Source organism: Hippocampus bargibanti, linkage group LG04, assembly GCF_051943395.1.
Source record: "Hippocampus bargibanti isolate YZ-2025 linkage group LG04, ASM5194339v1, whole genome shotgun sequence".
NCBI classification, from domain to species: Eukaryota; Metazoa; Chordata; class Actinopteri; order Syngnathiformes; family Syngnathidae; genus Hippocampus; species Hippocampus bargibanti.
In genome coordinates, this window is record NC_142737.1 from 25,307,931 (window position 1) to 25,327,388 (window position 19,458).

Genomic DNA, 19,458 nt, shown 5'->3' on the forward strand with positions numbered 1-19,458 from the left:
AAGAAATAAAAAGACACATCCACGCGTCTCGTCTTCATTAATACGGCAGCATCGTGGAGATGAAGACAGTCACTGTTGTGACACCCGTCCCATATGCACCAGTTGACATTTGTGCACAATACAGTATAGATTAACATATAGCACAATTCGTCAACAGTTTTGACTCAGCAAGGTAATATTTCCTGGTCCTGTTCCTCAGCGCAAACAACGCACGAGCAAACGGAGCAAAGAGTGGAATTTTCCTTTGTGGAAAGAATGTTCAGAAACTGTCAGGAGGTCAAGCACGAAGGTGGACATCCGACTCGATAGAGGGCGCAGTAGAAAAATAGATAAACGGAAGTTGTCATGGGACACAGCGGAAGCTCCCCTTAAAAGTGGCGAACAAGAAACGAAACAACAGAAACAAATTAAAATCTCCTCGTTCAACGTTCGTCGTGTTGGATTCACTATATATTGATTAGGCATTTTCGCTCAAAATTTGACTTGTTGAAATGGGAAGGAGCCGAAGTCGAACTCCTCCAAGGCGTGGTAAGAAACTTCATGGTTCTTCATGGTCCTTGTATGGGTCGAAAAAGGCAGTTCTCAAATGTACATTGCTAGATTAGATTCGGTGTTTATACAACCTCGTCATCGAAATTGTTGTATCGTGTTTGTAGTACAGACGTGCTTTTTGTTGACATATCTTCCTATAGTGAGAAAATAATCATTGTATTCACTCATAGTTAATTAACTTATCCCACAACCCTAGATTTGAGTCTATCGAGGTTCCTGAATATCGCGATCTTACTTTCTATTCCTTACTTTGTAAAAAAAAAAAAAAAAATAGGCTCGTTACTTTCTTTCACCACCGCGAGTGACATCATGATAAAAGAAAACATAACCACACTGTTCCATCAGTCAGAAATGAAGACACTGTAAAGCAGAGGTCCCCAAACCCCGGGCCGCGGACCACTACCCGGCCGTGCAGATAGAATAAATAATTTGCATAATTTCCGTGTTATTTATTATCTGAATCCGAACCATGTTTTATTTTGAAAAATGAAAAGTCACCGCTTGCAGCGTATTTCCGTGACGAGGAATGGGTCGCAAAGCTCGCTTACTTGTGCGACATATTCAACCTGCTCAATGAACTCAATCTGTTAACTTCAGGGAAAAATGACAACTGTCTTCAAGTTGGCTGATAAGGTAGCTGCATTTAAAGCCAAACTGGATTTGTGGGGACGGCGCGTGAATAGCAGTGTATTTGACATGTTTCAAACATTGTGGTGGGGTTTTTGGAAGAGACTGAGCCTTCATTCCCCCAGCTGATGCACGAGCACCTGTCTTTGCTTTTAAAAGAGTTTGAGCGCTACTTCCCAGCCACAAACGCCAAGGAATGGATCCGCAACCCATTTGTCAACAAACCAGGTGAATCTAGCATGCCTGTGCAAGAGGAAGAACAACTGCCGGAGTTCGCAAATGATGGCGGACTTAAAAGTATGTTTGAACAACAACTCTGCCGGTGTTCTGGATTAAAGTGATGGCAGAATACCCCGAGATCGCCACAACAGCACTGAAAACCCTATTGCCGTTTCCGACATCTTATTTGTGCAAAGCGGGGTTTTTTGCAGTGACAGCAACCAAAACAAAACTACGGAGTAGACTGGACATAAGCAAGACACTTCGGGTGTCATTGTCTCCCATTATCCCTAGATGGGACCGTCTCGTTGCAGAGAAGCAAGCTCAGGGGTCCCACTGATTCAGTTGTAGTGAGTTGTATTTTTCATGCGCTTTGTACTTGATTTTGTGGTGTATCTTATTTTGAAGGCACGTGCATTACCATGGTGACTATCGAGCGTTCAGGGGCAGAGACGATGTTACATAATGTTGTTGTTGGTGCGATGTTACCAGGAAAAAAACAGTCTCCATGCCTGTCGTATCATTTTATTTTGTTGTATTTATCCGCCGGTCCGTGAAAGTATTGTCTGACATTAAACCGGTTCGTGGCGCAAAAAAGGTTGGGGACCACTGCTGTCAAGAACACAATAAAATCAACATCAAGGCTTGCCTCTTGGGTAGTAGTCACAGTGCAATAAAATGAAGTAATATTAATTTTATTATGGTTTACCAATTAGTCCAAATGGAGGAAAACAACTTTTCATTATGTTTGTTGCTGTTGTACATGTCATTTTCCGACAAACCTTGTAATCACAAATCTGTCGGAGGAAAAATGCAATTCAGTTTTTTTTTCTAATGTCATGTAGCCTGAGAACAGTTGTTTTTGTAGGCTTGCAAATCACATTCCAATGGATAAGTGTGTTCAGTGGCCAGTTTGAAAGTCCTGTTTTTTAAAAATCACGATTGATGCTGATTTCACGGGAATACAAAGAGCTCTTCTTCTTTTCCTTTCGGCTTTTCCCTTCAAGGGGTCGCCACAGCAAATCAGTGTCCTCCATCTTTAGAGGTTTGATCCACATGCTTGTTTTGGCCAAGCTTTTACGTCGGATGCCCTTCCTGGCACAACCCTCTGTATTTGTCCGGGCTTGGGATCGACACAAGAAGACGTCCCTTTGTGGCTACAGAACAAGCAACTCGCTCAGTAACAGCTACGTATGTATTTTCAAAATTATAATGTTACATCACTTCATTTTATTTGCTCTGATTAAAAAAACAAAAATTATAATCAAACTTCTTTCGTCTTTTCCCTTCAGGGGTCGCCACAGCGAATCAGTGTCCTCCATCTAACCCGGTTTTGTGCATCCTCCTCTCTCACGCCAGCTACCTTCATGTTCTCTTTTACAACATCCATAAACCTCCTCTTTTGTCTTCCTGCTAAAAATTAACAACTTTAAAGGACAACCGACGTCTCCGGACAAGTTGTGTCCATAATTTGTAAAATGGCTTCAAATGACTTCTACTGAGCGTATTTTACAAAGATTCCACCGCATATAGCTATATTTTATATTCAGGAAGTTTTTTTTGTTTTTGAGTTGGTGACGAGTCTGTACGTGACGTCACTGAAGGAACGCCCCTGACCCAAAAAAGACACATTGTAGCAGTCCTTCCATCACGTCAATGTATTTTGCTGTACTTGTTTGGTCTGAAAACCTCGTGTTGCACCAAAAAGCCGCCAGAAGAGAGCGACCAAGCTCCATGGAAGGAATTTATCAGCCTGTGGAAACGGGCTGATTAATTTCTCACAGGAGCTAGCATTCCATTTTCTGCCTCTTTTTTTTGGTGATCCATTTCCCCCAATGTTGCCTCAAAATGGCACGGAATAAATTATTTAATCGATTGCAAACATGTATGCTTTCCTCTTCAGAACTATTTGAATCATATTCATAACTGGATGTGTAACAAGAAAGCATATTCTCCGAATCTGAAGCCATTGTTTTGATTCTCCAGCAATGCAAGACGTCTTGGCGTGACGTCACGAACTGGGGGCGGGACTTTCTGAAAATGCCCAATTCGCAGCTCAATTTTTTTGCAGATTTTGGACACTAAGTAATTTTTATTGGTGTTTTGCATTTGATTAAAAATATACTGCGTGTTTTGGGTATTTTAGATGCTATAAGACGTTTTTCTGGTGTCAGTTAGGAAACAAAAAGTGATGTCTGTTGTCCTTTAATTGAGCATCGCAACTTTTTACTGAAATATTAAATTCTGTACATTCTCACAAGTATAGGAATTGAACTACCGGCAGTACTTTCCATTTTGACCAGTCTGTTCATACAAGTATGTGTTCTCCACTTTTAATTTTAGCGTGTGATTACTCTTGCTACCTTGTGTCTTTTGGTGAATGTAAAGCCCATTTTACCATATTAACTGCACTAAAAGGTGCACCAAAAAGCCTTCAATTTTCTTAAAAGCTGACAGCGCGCCTTAAAATCTGGTGTGCTTTATATGGTCATGACTGTTATATTTCATGGCTTCCTGAAGATTGTACTGCATCAACACCCCAAAATGGTTCCATGCAAGAGATATGCTTAAAGTGCAAAGTTTAAACTTAAAGGACAACCGACACCATTTTTTTGTTTCCTAACTGACATCAGAAAAACGTTTTATAGCATCTAAAATACCCAAAACACGCAGGCTGATATCTTTAGTCAAATGAAAAACACCAATAAAAATGACTCAGTGTTCAAAAACTACTTAAAAATGAACCAGGAAATGGCCAGTTTCAGAAAGTCCCGCCCCCTTGTTCGTGACGTGACTACAAGACGTCTTTCCTTGCTCGAGAATCAAAACAATGTCTTCAGATTCGGAGAAGATGCTTTCTTGTTACTCATGCAGTTATGAATATGATTCAAATAGTTCTGAAGAGGAAAGCATAAATGTTTGCAATTGATTAAAGGACAACCGATGTCTCCGGACAAGTTGTGTCCATAATTTGTAAAATGGCTTCAAATGACTTCTACTGAGCGTATTTTAATAAGATTCCACCGCATATAGCTATATTTTACGTTTTAAGACTTGCTCTGAATATTCAGGAAGTCTTGTTTTTGAGTTGGTGACGAGTCCGTACGTGACGTCACGAAATGACCGCCCCCTGACCGAAAAAAGACACACTGTAGCAGTCCTTCCATCACATCAATGTATTTTGCTGTACATGTTTGGTCTGAGAACTGTGTTGCACCCAAAAGCTGCCAGAAGAGGGCATCCAAGCTCCATATAAGGAATTTATCAGCCTGTGGAAGCGGTGGTGGCCACTGGAGGTCGCCATTTTGTGCCTCTTTTTTTGGTTGAGAGATTTTCCCCCAATGTTGCATCAAAATGGCACATTAATCGATTGCAAACATGTATGCTTTCCTCTTCAGAACTATTTGAATCATATTCATAACTGGGTGTGTAACAAGAAAGCATATTCTCCGAATCTGAAGCCATTGTTTTGATTCACAAGCAATGCAAGACGTCACGAACTGGGGGCGGGACTTTCTGAAAATGCCCAATTTGTAGCTCAATTTTTTGCAGATTTCGGACACTTTTATTGGTGTTTTGCATTTGACTAAAAATATACTGCGTGTCAGCTGCCGTCACTCTCGCTCGGAACGTGACAGCTACGGATGACTCGGCTACAGGATGTTCTTTTCTCTTCAAATATCTATCCAATGACACTTGCTCTCACTCCCACGGTCACATCACTAGATTTCACAGCCTCCTTATTCTTTAATATCGTACTGATCGTAGATTTCGCCATGCTGTATTCCCCCGCCAGATCAGACACTCGCACACCTCCTTCATATTTTGCGATTATTTCTTTCTTAAATGCAATACAGTAAAGTCTCGTTATATCGATAGTACCGCTTATTATGATACTATTTCTATGAACGCAAGGAGAAAATTACATGCGCGCAGGGTCGGATATATCGATAGTCCCGGTTATATCTATATTTTTTCCGACTCCCGAGAATATCGATATAACGAGACTTTACTGTAGTTGTACGCACTACTTTTCTTTTGTCACTTTAAGCAGCACTTACTTTCTTTGGAGGCATAATTAGGGGCTAAAGCTCTTCGTACACCTATATTAAACGCTAGAGCAAAACGCAGCACGTCCGCTAGCGACAACAGTTGGTCACGAACAGAGCGATTCACCCATGCGCCGCTCAGCTCCCCACCCTCGCGTACGCACTTACGCGTCGTATTGGCGTTCGAACACCGATTGATGTTCGAACGCCGAAGCAAGAATATCTCGAATATTTTGTTCGAACACCGATTTGTTCGAACTGTGAGGCGTTCGTGAACCGAGGTACCACTGTATTTGAACACCTACAATACACTGTCTGTAAGAAAAGAATCTGTTTTAAATTAACATTGAGTTATTCTTATTACTTTGCACTATTTCGAGCGATATTGTGTTTCCATTGTAATTTCCTGTCGTGATAACCAACTGTTTGCATTATGAGATAAAATGTTATAACTTGTTGAACTGTGTCGCTGCTTTATTAAATAAATAAAATATTCTACTGACATGTTTTGTTCTTTGTCATTTCTTTTACTGCTGCTCTATCTAGTGGATGTAGTTCAGATTGCACCCTACAATGCAGTGCGCCCAAATAAAAAAAATACAAAATAGGCCATTCATTGAAGGTGTGCCTCATAATCCAATGCGTCTTTAGTGTGGAAAATACGGTTTTAAAATGTATCCAATTGCCTGCCTCACGTATGTTCTCTAAATCCTATATATGCAGCGCTATCATAATTGATTCAACTCTTCTATTCCTATGTGAACTCTTATATTTATTGCCTGCAGAGAGAAGGCGTTCCCGTTCAACTTCACGAGAACGTGATCGAAGGAGAAGGGAAAGGGATCGGTCACGAGATCGTGACAGAGAAAGGAGAAGAAGTCGTTCCCGATCTCCCCACAGGAGGCGTTCAAGGTGAGGGAATCTTTTTTGGGTCAAATTCAATATATTTTGTGTTGACAATAAATGTCTTTAAATAATGTTAGAAATGGCAAAACTGTACAGTGAACTCAGATATAGCACTGCTTATCTTTTACTCTCCCATTAACTACTGTCAAAACTTCATAGTCATTGTTGCCACAGAAAATAAGGAATACATGAAGAATAGTGACACAACTGATAATCAGTCGATTTCCTTGAGAAAGTATGTTTGGCATATGTCCATCAAGGCCTTTCATAATCAGAATCATCCTTATTGCCAAGTATGTATAACACACAAGGAATTTGTCTCCGGTAGAACACGCTGCACTAGTATCATAAAAAAATGGAGAAAAATGGAGGCACTATACAGTTCTATTTACTGTTTAGAGAATTAATGGCTTGAGGGAAGAAGCTGTTTAAATGTCTGCTGGATTCATTGCCATAAAATCCACTCACCCCCATATGAGAGATTAGCCGATGTGCGGTCCACTTTCATCTCTTAGGCACTGAGTGGAAGATGGTGGCCTTTTGAAGGAAAACTGAGTTGCACCTGTCAAAAAGCAACTAATTCAACTTGCACCAAACGTCATTCTGTCGCTGAGGAGTAGGGAACTCTGGTTCACCAAGAACCATGCCTTCCCTATTTTGGATCTCTCTCTACTTTAACACATTTAATTTAAACCACCTGCTCATCAGCAAGCTCTCTCGAAGTCTGAAATGATAATGATCAATTGAATCAGGGAGTCCAGAGGCCTCTAAAAACAGGCAGGATATGGCTCTTGAGGAACCGGAGTTCCCTTTCCCTGCTGTAGTTGCAACAAACAAAGTTTCGCCAAATGCATCCGGTAATGATTGAGAAATAATGTCACAAGTAAAATCATGTAAATTCTGTGATATAAGTGGCCCAAATCACCACACATAAAATACGATTTTTTTAAAATTGTGACAGCTGTAGCAAACACAAATTCTCCTTCTGATTTCAGCAGTTGTTGACAGTGGTACACAAGTACATACTGCAGATCGAAATGTATATCTGTTTGTAATTGTGGAATAATGGGTGATATTTCAGTGACAGCAACCACTGCAGGGTGTTCTCTGCTTCTGTCCAAAGATGGCTGGGGTAAACTCCAGCACTCCCTGCAAGTGAAGGATAAAGCGATTCGGATGATGAAAAAAATGAATGAATTAATTAATTAATGTTTGTGACACCTTTTAAATATTCTCGAAAATCAAAAAGACCATGTACAACAGGCCATAAAAAACTCTTGTGCAATGTTTTGGAGAAGATGTATGAAGTAATTTAAATTTTAAAGATGAGCTGCTCTTCAGAAACACGGTCTATCCGTAATCGTGTTGTGAAGCAAATATTGAATGGCTTTTTTTAGAATATCGTTAATCAAGTTTTGGGAAAAAATATTGAGATATTTTAGCCCATTTAAGATAAGAAACCCTTTGTCTCACAATGAAGAAATATTTCCCACTCCTAGTCCCTCCACACTGCAGGTTTTCGCCGATTGCAGGTGGATCTAGAACATACACTTGGTCAAGAATTGGGAGCTCACTGACTGCATTTATTTCTGCAGTCATTATTTAGGGCGATTTTTCCACTCGGTAGTTATGATAACTCGTCCTGCAGCTGTCTATTTCTCCCTCTGCAGGTCTCCCCGACGCCATTGCTCCTCCTCTCTCTCACCCATGAGGCAAAAAGACAGACGTGATGACAAGTCATCAAAACCCATTCAAATATCAGGTACAACATACTCCTTGACAACCTCCAAAGTGGAAGTTTGACTTCTTAAACATCGGAAATAACTTAGTAAATTAAACTGTCCCTTAAAACATTGGTCTGCCCAACCTTTTTTTCCGCCACAGGCCAACTCATGGTCTGAGTGATATTTCGCTGATTGGCAACCAACAGTTCCTTTGATAGTGGTGATTGCTAGGTGGGTGTCGGGTGCGGTGGTAGGGCTGCAGTGGGTTGGGATTCAGAATCCTTCCCATGTGATAACATACATTGGACATTTTTATTTTAGTTACAGTAAAGTCTCGTGATAGCGATATTCTCGGGAGTCGGAAAAAATATTGATATAACCGGACTATCGATATATCCGATCCTGCGGCATGTAAATTTTCTCCTTGCGTTCATAGAAATAGTATCGTAATAAGCAGTACTATCGATATAACCGATATCGATATAACTAGACTTTACTGTATTTATAGTATTCATTTCATTGGGACTGTGCGCATTAATCAACATGAGAATAAACATTGTAAATGCGTCAGACTTGTTGTAAATGCTAGTTTTCAGCCGTAGCAAGTTGGGGCTACGTAGTGGTGTTTGGACTCCATAAGTCGTCACCTTGCCGTGGTGGAGGGGTTTGTGTGTCCCAATGATCCTCGGAGCTAGGTTGTCTGGGGCTTTATGCCCCTGGTAGTGTTACCCATGGCAAACAGGTCCTGGGTGAGGGAACAGACAAAGTACGACTCAGAAGACCCCATATGAAGAAAAACACAAATGGATTTGGGTTTCCCTTGCCCGGACGCGGGGCCCCTCTCTGGAGCCAGGCCTGGAGATGGGGCTCGTTGGCGGGCCTACACCCATGGGGCCCGGTCGGGGTCAGCCCGAAGAGGAAACGTGGGTCCCCCTTCTCAAGGGCTCACCACCCATGGGAGGGAGCAATGTTTGCATTGTGAGCTGGGCGGCAGCCAAAGGCGGGGACCCTGGCGGTCCGACCCTCGACTGCAGAAGCTAGCTCTTGGGACGTGGAATGTCACGTCTCTTACAGGCAAGGAACCCGAGCTGGTGCAGGAGGTGGAAAAGTTCAGACTAGACATAGTTGGGCTTGCTTCCACACACAGCCTGGATTCCGGTACCAGCCCTCTCGAAAGGGGTTGGACTCTCTTCCACTCTGGAGTTGCCCACGGTGAGAGGCGTAGAGCAGGTGTCGGCATACTTATTGCCCCCCCCCGGCTCGCCGCCTGTACGTTGGGATTCACCCCCTAGACGAAAGGGTTGCTTCCCTGCGCCTTCGGGTGGGGGGACAGCTTCTGATTGTTGTCTGTGCATATGCACCAAACAGCAGTTTATTGTACACATCCTTTTTGGAGACCTTAGGGGTGTGTTGGAGAGCACTCCCCCTGGGTACTCCCTTGTTCTGCTGGGCGATTTCAATGCTCATGTGGGCAATGACAGTGAGACCTGGAGGGGCGTGATTGGTAGGATTGGCCCCCCTGATCAGAATAGGAGTGGTGTTTTGTTATTGGACTTCTGTGCTTGACACGGATTGTCTATAACAAACACATAATTCAAACATAAGGGTATCCATATGTGCACGTGGCACCAGGACACCCTTGGTCGCAGTTAAATGATTGACTTTATAGTTGTATCATCGGATTCGCGGCCTCATGTTTTGGACACTTGAGTGAAGGGAGGGGCGGAGCTGTCAACTGATCACCACCTGGTGGTGAGTAGGCTCCGTTGGTGGGGAAGATACCAGTCCGACCTGGCAGACCCAAACGTGTTGTGAGGGTTTGCTGGGAATGTCTGGCGGACTCCCCTGTCAGAAGGCGTTTCATTATCGATGTCCCGGGGGAGGTGGGGGACATTGAGTCCGATTGGACCATGTTCCGTACCTCCCCTGCGGAGGCGGCAAATCGGAGTTGTGGCCGTAAGGTGGTTGGTGCCTGTTGTGGCGGCAACCCCCGTACTCGCTGGTGGACACCAGTGGTAAGGGATGCCGTAAAGCTGAAGGAGTCCTACCGGGCCTATATGGCCTGTGGGACCTCTGAGACAGCTAACAGGTATCGATTAGCCAAGCGGAATGCAGCCTCGGTGGTAGCCGAGGCAAAAACACGGGCATGGGAAGAGTTCGGTGAGGCCATGGAAGCCGACTTCCGGACAGCTTCGAGGAAATTCTGGTCCAATATCCGGCGTCTCAGGAGGGGAAAGCAGTACACCACTAACACTGTGTATAGTGAGGATGGCACGCTGCTGACCTCGACTCGAGACGTCGTGAACCGGTGGGCAGAGTACTTCGAAGACCTCCTCAACTCTACCAACACGCCTTCCTTGGAGGAAGCAGTGTCTGGGGACTCCGAGGTGGGCTCTCCGATCTCTGTGGCTGAAGTCACCGAGGTGGTTAAAAAGCTCATCGGTGGCAAGGCCCCGGGGGTGGATGAGATCCAACCGGAGTTCCTAAAGGCTCTGAATGTTGTGGGGCTGTCCTGGCTGACACGCCTCTGCAATATTGCGTGGTCATCGGGGAGAATGCCTCTTGATTGGCAGACCGGTGTGGTGGTCCCCCTTTTTAAAAAGAGGGCCCGGAGGGTGTGTTCCAACTACAGAGGGATCACACTCCTCAGCCTCACTGGAAAGGTCTATTCAGGGGTTCTTTAGGGCGGGTCCGTCGGAAAGTCGAGCATCAGATTGAGGAGGAACAGTGTGGTTTTCATCCCGGCCGCGGAACAGTGGACCAGTTCTACACCCTTGGCAGGGTTCTCAAGGGTGCATGGGAATTCGCCCAACCGGTCTACATGTGCTTTGTGGACTTGGAGAAAGCGTTTCACCGTGTCCCTCGTGGAGTTCTGTGGAGGGTGCTGTTGGGTTATTTTTTATCGTTCGCCCTTGGTTCATTGCTTCGACGGGTGTTGATGGAGATCGATGGTTAAATCATCAGGGAGCCAGGACTTGAACAGAAAGTTGATTTAATTTGGGAGAGCTGGAGACATTGTATGTCGATGAGGAGGGAGCGCATGGAGAGAGAGAGACGAACGGGCTGCAGGAGTATTTATGCGGCGCATAGTAATGACGCGACAGGATGTGACGTAATAAAATGCGACATCGTGTAAAGGAAGGCAGGATATGATATACGAGGAAGTTCAAAATGTAAACAAAGATTACAGAGCGATGTTTAGAGATGTTTGTATGGCGAATTACCCTAACAGGTGCTTCGGGAGTATGGCGTACAGGAACGCCTGATACGGATATACGACCGATGTCAGAGTGTGGTTCGCATTGCCGGCAAAAAGTTGGAATCGTTTCCAGTGAGGGTTGGGCTCCGCCAAGGGTGCCCTTTGTCATCGATTCTGTTCATAACCTTTATGGACAGAATTTCTTGGCGCAGCCGAAGCGTTGAAGGTTTCCGTTTTGGTGGCCTCTGTATAGCATCTCTGCTTTTTTTGCAGTTGATGTGGTGCTGTTGGAGCCTTCAAGTGGAGCTCTGCAACTCTCTCTTGAGCGTTTCGCAGCCGAATGTAAAGCGGCTGGGATGAGTCAGCACCCCCAAATCTGAGACAATGGTTCTCAGTCGGAAAAGGGTGGAGTGCCCTCTCCGGGTCGGGGATGAGATTTTGCCTCAAGTGGAGGAGTTTAAGTATCTGGGAGTCTTGTTCACGAATGAGGGTGTAAGGGAGCGAGAGGTCGACGGGCGGATCGGTGCGGCGTCTGCTGTGATGCGGATTTTGTACCGATCTGTCGTGGTGACGAAGGAGCTGAGCCAAAAAGCAAAGCTCTCAATGTACCGGTCGATCTACGTCCCAACCCTCATCTATGGTCACGAGCTATGGGTTGTGTCCGAAACAACGAGATCCCGGATGCAAGTGGCCGAAATGAGCCTTCTCCGTAGGGTGTCCGGGCTCTCCCTTAGAGATGAGGTGAGAAGCTTGGTCATCCGGGAGGGGCTCAAAGTCAAGCCGCTTCTCCTCCACATCGAGAGGAGCCAGATGAGGTGACTCGGGCATCTGATTAGAGTGCCCCCAGGACGCCTCCCTGGTGAGGTGTTTCCGAGCATGCCCCACTGGCAGGAGACCCCGGGTACGACCCAAGACATGCTGGAGAGACTGTCTCCCAGCTGGCCAGGGAACGCCTCGGGATCCGCCAGGACTAGCTACAAGAAGTGGCTGTGGAGAGGGAAGTCTGGGCCCCCGCGACCCGACCCCGGATAAGCGGCAGAAGATGGATGGATGACTTCGACTTTCAACAAAACCTTTATTTCCTGTGTCATGGTTAAAGTAACTCCATAACACAGACTCCAAGTACGTCACAAAATAAAACATATCAATTCACCTCTTAACATGTTTGACACACAAGGGACTAATAGTAAAGCCATTACGTTTGAGGCTATGTGCGATTCATGTTAGTATCAGCTTGGAGGGACAATTTCTCTCAGGAATCTTTAATGTATTGTGTTGCACAAGCCCTATCCCTTCGTTGCAAGGCGAGAGCGGTCATGTTTTTTCGTCAACTTCCCTGATAATGAAATTCAAACACTAACTATTTTTTACAGCTGAGGACATGCAAGGCAAAACTGAGGAAGAAATTGAGATGATGAAACTAATGGGATTTTCAACATTTGACTCTACGAAGGTAAGTGTGGATGATGTGCAAGCACCAAAAGGGGAAAATTGTGGTTTTAAAGAAAGTTCAACAAATGAATAAATACTACATGTTTATTTTCATTCATGAAGTTGACTGTGCCTCATTTAACTGACAAGTGAACTTTTATTTGCTTAATGGTGTAAATCATCTCCAAACATGTGTTTTTCCCCCTCACGTCACCACGATACCGGATATTTTTGGCAGTAAAATAAAGATTTTCAGTGACACAGCATCAAAGGAACAGTGAACATCTGATTGTCTCAAAAAATCTTAGCCATCATACATAGATGTGCGCGCACACACGCACACACAGGGGAAGAGCACACTTTTTAACAAGACTATTGATTCATACAGTATATGACAGTGGTTCTCGAACATTTTACATCAAGTTAAAAGAAAAGAATCATTAGCACTTCAAGTACCAGCATTGTGATGGGCATTGAAAAATGTTGCACATTTAAAATAGTCTTGCTGAAGTGCAGGAGTGTCCCTGAAAAAAAGACATTGCTTGAATGTCAGCTCCAAAACCTGGATATGTACCTTTCAGCTCATTACACGCCACGTGCTTTTTCTGCTCGATTCAGATGAGATGCTTTGGATAATGTTTGAAAGGCATGTTCTGTTTTCAATCAGGGAAAGAAAAGTGAAGGAGCCACCAATGCATTTGCTGTCAATACCACCATGAAAAGAAAGTACAGGTATGACAAGTGTGTAACAGAAGATAGATGTCCTTTATTGTTCTCTACAAGTGGAAATTATAAAAGTGAAACGTTACTGTTTGAGTAGAGCTCATTGTGCCGTGCTGTCAGGTCTTTCCACCTTGTCACTCGGATGTCATGTTAGTCATCTGTTGTTGACATGTCCCCTCAAAGCAAGCATCATTACTGCTATTGTCAATACAGCCAATCACCTTTGCAGGTGTTTCTGTGCAGAGATTCTCGCTCCCTTATTGGTGTTTGATGATGTCATCTGGAAGTGTTGCGAGGGTAACAGTGATGTAATGTTTTTCTTCCTTTATATTTATTTTCTAGGCAGTATATGAACAGAAAGGGTGGATTCAACCGACCGCTGGACTTTATCGCATGAAATCTATTTTTCTGTTCCCCTCTTGAACCAGAGATTTGTTGCACCTGACAAAATGTTTTTGCTGTTTGCGTTTATATCTGTGACCTTTTGTTTTGTGGGATGCAAGACGTTACATTGATATTTTTGATTAATAGAGACATGAATATTCCTCTGTTTGATTCTGCTACAACATATTTTAGCATTGATTCATAGTTACAGTCTCATGTGGTTTTACTGTAGTTGGGTAAAACAATTGCAATTAAAAACCATTTCAACTGTGCAGGGAGTGTTTTTATGTGTCTTTTTTTAACTGCGGTGGTAAATTCTGTACTATACGCAGTGGCTAAATAACATTTCTGCTTGATGATGGAGTTGATGTGATAGATTGACCTGAGCATTCCCAAGACCTGATTCCAATTGAGCCTATCTAGGACATGGTGTTATGCTCCATATGTATATGCCATGTATCATCAAAGATTGCCCAGGACATGGCTGAAGCTTTAATCCAGGCCTGGGAAGGGATCCCTCAAGAGACATGTTGCCGTCTCCTCAGGAGCATGCCCACGCAGTGTATGGAGATCATACAAGTCACAAGGAGACCACATACTACTGAGAATCAATTGACATTTCCAAAGGAATTTTAACTGAATTTGAATCAGGCTGTATTCTCAGTTTCAGAATCAGAGTTTTTGGCCAAGGATGCAAAACACACAAGGAATTTACTTATTCGTGACAATCCGCACAATGGAAAATAAACGAGAGAATGAGAAGATTGGTGGGTTCCACTCTGTTTTGAGTATCATTCCCAAACCAGACCTTAAAGGGCAACCAACGCCTCTGGACAAGTTGTGTCCATATTTTGTAAAATCACTTCAAATGACTTCTACTGAGCGTATCTTACAAAGATTACACCGCATTTCCCTATATTTTATGTTTTAAGACTGGCTCTGAATATTCAGGAAGTCTTGTTTTCGAGTTGGTGACAATTCCTTACGTGACGTCACGTTAGGAACGCCCCTGACCGAAAAACAGATACACAATGCATTTGGAGTACTTTGTTTGGTGTAAAAACTTCGTGTTGATCTGTGTTGATGGCAAAATTAGGAGAAAAACACAATTAATGCAATGGTGAATCGTTGTGTGTTGCACCAGGACTACTATTTGATACTAGCTGACACAAATTCCCAGCAGACAAATCAGCCCATTTCCAACGGAGCTTGGGCACCATCTTGTGCATTTTCTGGGACGCTACATTGGAGTCCTGACGGCTCGAATTGATATGGGAGGATCATAGTCATAACTTAAACAGCTTCTTCCCCCAAGCCATTAACTCTTTGAACTCTTTCAACAGTAGCCAAAATGGAACTGTATAGTGCCACTTTTTTTTTGACGACGATACTAGTGCAGCGTGTTCTACCGGAAACAAATTCCTTGTGTGTTCTACATACTTGGCAATAAAGATGATTCTGAACTGGATGAGTAACAAGAAAGCATCTTCTCCGAATGTGAAGCCATTGTTTTGATTCTCGAGCAAGGCAAGACAAGACGTCTTGGCGTGCTGTCACGAACAAGGGGGCGGGACCTTCTGAAACTGAAACTTTCTGAGGCCATTTTGAAGTAGTTTTGGGAGACTAACTCATTTTTTATTGGTGTTTTGCTTTTGACTAAAAATATCAGCCTGCGTGTTTTAGGTACTTTAGATGCCATAAAATGTTTTTCTGATGTCAGTTAGGGAACAAAAAATGGTGTCGGTTGTCCTTTAAGGAATCGGAATTAACTGATTTATAAAGATTTTTTTACTACAACATATCCCTTTGTTTTTTAGCAGTATACATTTCTACTATATGTTTCTGTTTCATCTAAACTTTAGATTCTAAAGCTTTCAACAACCCCATTGATAAATTTAGCTAAGCTTTTTAATTATTAATTCGAAATATCTACTTATTTATTTTTCTTTCACTCAGTCTGCTTTCAGAGCCGTACGGTTAAATGCAGTGTGCCCTGCACGATTTTCAGGTCCTTTTTATCCATTCCGTCACCTGAGTTCCATGAAATGCGCCTTCGCTGACACAGGAACAAATCAAAAGAAGGCAAATACTGTACAGTGTGGCGGGCACTAGGACCAGACATCTCACCCAGCAGGTGTACGGGAGGGGGCGGGGTTATATCACATATATTTCACTGCAGTTTCCGTTTTGGTTCTCTTTCTACTTGTTAGCAGTTGGAATAAAGACGTACTCCAATCGACAATGTCCACTCCAATCGTGTGTTCTCATTCCTCAACTGCTACACTGGTGACCCAGACGATGGAAATGTTCATGGCAACGGACGAAGATGTATCTTCTACGGCCCTGTCACCACGACCGGCGCCTAAACTCGCAGCTGCCGCCTACGCCGCGAAGTTGCCCGAGTTCTGGCACAGCGACCTGGCTTCGTGGTTCCAGCATGTGGAAGCACTTTTCCACCTACGAGGCGTCACGACAGATGACCCAAAATATTACATGGTCGTGGCGTCCCTCGACCAACCGACAACGCATCGCATGATGCAACTTCTGCGCGCGCCTCCACGATGCGGGAAGTACGACGCGCTCAAACAACTGCTGCTCCGGCGGTTCACGCTATCGGCCTCCGAGAAAGCAGACAGACTTCTTTCGCTTCCCGGACTCAGCGACGGAACAGCAGTGGATCTAATGGACAAAATGCTGTCGCTGTTAAATTCGGATGATGGCGGATTCCTTTCCCCCCACATTTTCCTTCGCCAGCTACCACCCGAAGTGCGCGCCGTGCTCGCTAACTCGACGTGCGTAGCCACCGGCGACTATCGTGGCTTGGCGGAAGAAGCAGATCGAGCGCTTCTGGCGATACGGCGGTTAGCCGTGCAAATCGATCCGACCGTCGTGGCCGCAGTGGGATCGCAGAAGCGGCGCGGGAAAGCCACCTGCTATTTCCATCAGCGGTTTGGCGCCAAGGCTCGACACTGCGCACCTCCCTGCTCCTACGAGGCGACGGGAATCTTCAACGCCCGATACCCAGTAGCAGCCGTGGGCGCCAGCAACGAAAGCGAGCTGCTTTTCGTCACGGACTCCTCGTCAGGAAGACGTTTCCTTGTGCACAGCGGGGCACAAGTAAGCCTGCTGACGCCCACCGCTGCGGACAAGATGGCAGGTGGATGCGGGCCTGCCTTGTGCGCAGCGAACGGCTCGCCCATCGCTTGCTTTGGTTCCAGGTCGGTGACTGTGCGTTTCCACGGACGGGAATTCAAGTGGAACTTTATTGTTGCCGCGACCACAGTTCCCATAATTGGCGCCGATTTTTTTATGTGCTCACGGACTTCTTGTGGACATTGCCAACCGTCGTTTGATTGACGCCATCTCTTTCGCCACTTTTCCGTGTGAGGCCGGAGGGCTCGGGGCGTTAACGCATGCAAATTATTTAACATCGGGTAACGTTTATGAATGCCTGCTGACCGATTATCCGTCATTAACCACACCCGCCTTTTCCAATGCCGATACTAAACACGGGGTAGAGCATTTCATTCCCACGGTTGGCCCGCCAGTTTTTGCCCGCGCTCATCGCCTCGACGCGGCAAAATTGGCAATGGCGAAAGGGGAGTTCGCGACGATGGAGCGTTTGGGCATCGTGAGGTGTTCCAACAGCCCGTGGGCCTCACCATTGCACATGGTCCCCAAAAGTGACGGTTCTTGGCGGCCGTGCTGTGATTTTCGTCGGCTTAATAATGTAACCACACACGACCGTTACCCAATTCCGCACATCCAGGACTTTTCCGCACGTTTGGCCGGAGCCGTGATCTTTTCCAAAGTTGACCTCGTTCGCGGTTATCACCAGGTTCCGGTACGGGCAGAAGATGTGCCAAAAACTGCAGTAATAACCCCTTTTGGCCGTTTTGAATTCCTCCGTATGCCTTTTGGCCTGAAGGGGGCGGCACAGACCTTTCAGAGACTGATGGACTCAGTCTTGCGAGGCCTAGATTTTGTGTTCGTCTACCTCGACGACATTCTTGTGGCCAGAGGAACACCTGTCGCACTTAAGGATGGTTTTCAAGCGTCTTGATGCGCATGGCCTTATCGTTAACCCTGTGAAGTGCCAATTTGGTTTGCCCAAAATCGATTTCTTGGGGCACCACATTTCTCCACAGGGTGCCATCCCCTTACCCGCCAAAGTGCAGGCTGTGGTGAATTTCCCCCGCCCAGCCACAATTATAGCTTTGCAGGAGTTTTTGGGCATGATAAATTTTTACAACCGGTTTCTTCCTCACGCAGCCGACCTCCTACAACCCCTCTACGGCGCCTTGAGAAAAAAGAAGGCTAATGACCCCGTCGAGTGGGCCCCGCAATGAGTGCAGTCCTTTGAACGAGCCAAGGAAGCTCTTGCGGGTGCAACTCTTCTGGTCCACCCGATCTCAACCGCACAGGTGGCCTTGACTACCGACGCGTCTGATGTTGCCGTCGGGGCGGTGGTTGAGCAGCTTGTGGAGAACGAATGGCAGCCCCTTGCATTTTTCAGTCGGAAGCTGCAAGATAACGAACGCAAGTATAGTGTTTTCGACAGAGAGTTGTTAGCACTCTATCTTGCAACGCGCCATTTTCGTTTCCTCCTCGAGGGGCGCCGGTTCACCGCCTACGTAGATCATAAACCCCTTACATTCGCCATGTCCAAGGTGACCGAACCGTGGTCGGCCCGACAGCAACGGCATCTAGCGGATATTTCCGAATTGACAACAGACAACAGAATTGACCTTGACTGTCACGCACGATCGTTTGTCCAGTCCAGCTCGGGGTGGATTTCTCAGAGATGGCCACGGCCCAATCTGAGGATCCGGACATCCACGAACTCAAGGCAGCAGGCACGGCCCTGAAACTGGAGGAGGTGGCAGTGTGTGAAGGGGGTCCCGCTCTCCTCTGCGATGTGTCTACGGGTCGCACTCGTCCCGTGGTTCCGCAGGAGTGGCGTCGGCGAATTTTTGATTCAATTCATTCCCTTTCCACACCCTGGCGTCCGGGCGTCAGTCAAACTACTTGGGGCCAAGTTTGTCTGGCCTGGGTTACGGAAGGACGTCAGGAAGTGGGCAGCTGCATGCGTGGCATGTCAGCGCGCCAAAGTCCACAGGCACACCCGGGCGAACCTAGAAACTTTTCAGATTCCGGCCAGGAGATTTGACCACGTCCATGTGGACCTGGTCGGGCCCCTCCCTCCTTCGCAGGGTTGCACACATCTCCTCACTATGGTCGATCGGACCACTAGGTGGCCGGAAGCTGTCCCCCTGTCCTCCACAACCTCGACAGACATTGCCCGCGCATTTCTGTCATCCTGGGTCGCACGTTTCGGCACGCCGTCCGATATCACTTCGGACAGAGGCCCCCAGTTTGTGTCCGAGCTCTGGTCGGCCATGGCGCAGTCCTTGGGTGTGCAGGTACACCGCACTATGGCCTACCACCCACAGGCTAACGGGATGTGTGAACGTTTCCACCGGTCACTTAAAGCCGCGCTACGGGCCGCACTATCGGACGGTAACTGGGTTGACCGGCTTCCGTGGGTCCTGCTCGGGTTACGTTCAGCTCCTAAAGAAGACCTTAACGCCGCTCCGGCAGAGTTAGTACTCGGTCAGCCACTCCGCATCCCTGGTGAATTTCT

General features: G+C 45.7%; 1 protein-coding gene across 2 annotated transcripts; it reads left to right on the forward strand.

Annotated features, from left to right (window-relative positions):
* The first annotated feature begins 361 nt into the window (after positions 1-361).
* On the forward strand, positions 362-14,086 carry snrnp27 (small nuclear ribonucleoprotein 27 (U4/U6.U5)). 2 transcript variants are annotated; one of them, XM_088994853.1, is made up of 7 exons: positions 390-528; positions 2,406-2,589; positions 6,233-6,359; positions 8,002-8,115; positions 12,650-12,729; positions 13,375-13,439; positions 13,773-14,086. In XM_088994853.1, the coding sequence occupies exons 2-7, from the start codon at positions 2,455-2,457 to the stop codon at positions 13,825-13,827; spliced, it is 576 nt and encodes a 191-aa protein (XP_088850979.1). In that variant the 5' UTR covers positions 390-528; positions 2,406-2,454; the 3' UTR covers positions 13,828-14,086. The 2 variants fall into 2 exon arrangements, with proteins under 2 accessions (XP_088850980.1, XP_088850979.1); XM_088994854.1 differs by lacking the exon at positions 2,406-2,589 and having other exon boundaries at positions 362-528; positions 8,024-8,115.
* The last annotated feature ends 5,372 nt before the right edge of the window (positions 14,087-19,458 follow it).

Coding starts and splice junctions, on each gene's coding strand:
- snrnp27 (XM_088994853.1), top strand. CDS start 2,455: ATGCTTGTTTTGGCCAAGCTTTTACGTCGGATGCCCTTCCTGGCACAA. Junction 2,590..6,232: donor ACTCGCTCAGTAACAGCTAC/GTATGTATTTTC, acceptor TATTGCCTGCAG/AGAGAAGGCGTTCCCGTTCA. Junction 8,116..12,649: donor AAAACCCATTCAAATATCAG/GTACAACATACT, acceptor TATTTTTTACAG/CTGAGGACATGCAAGGCAAA.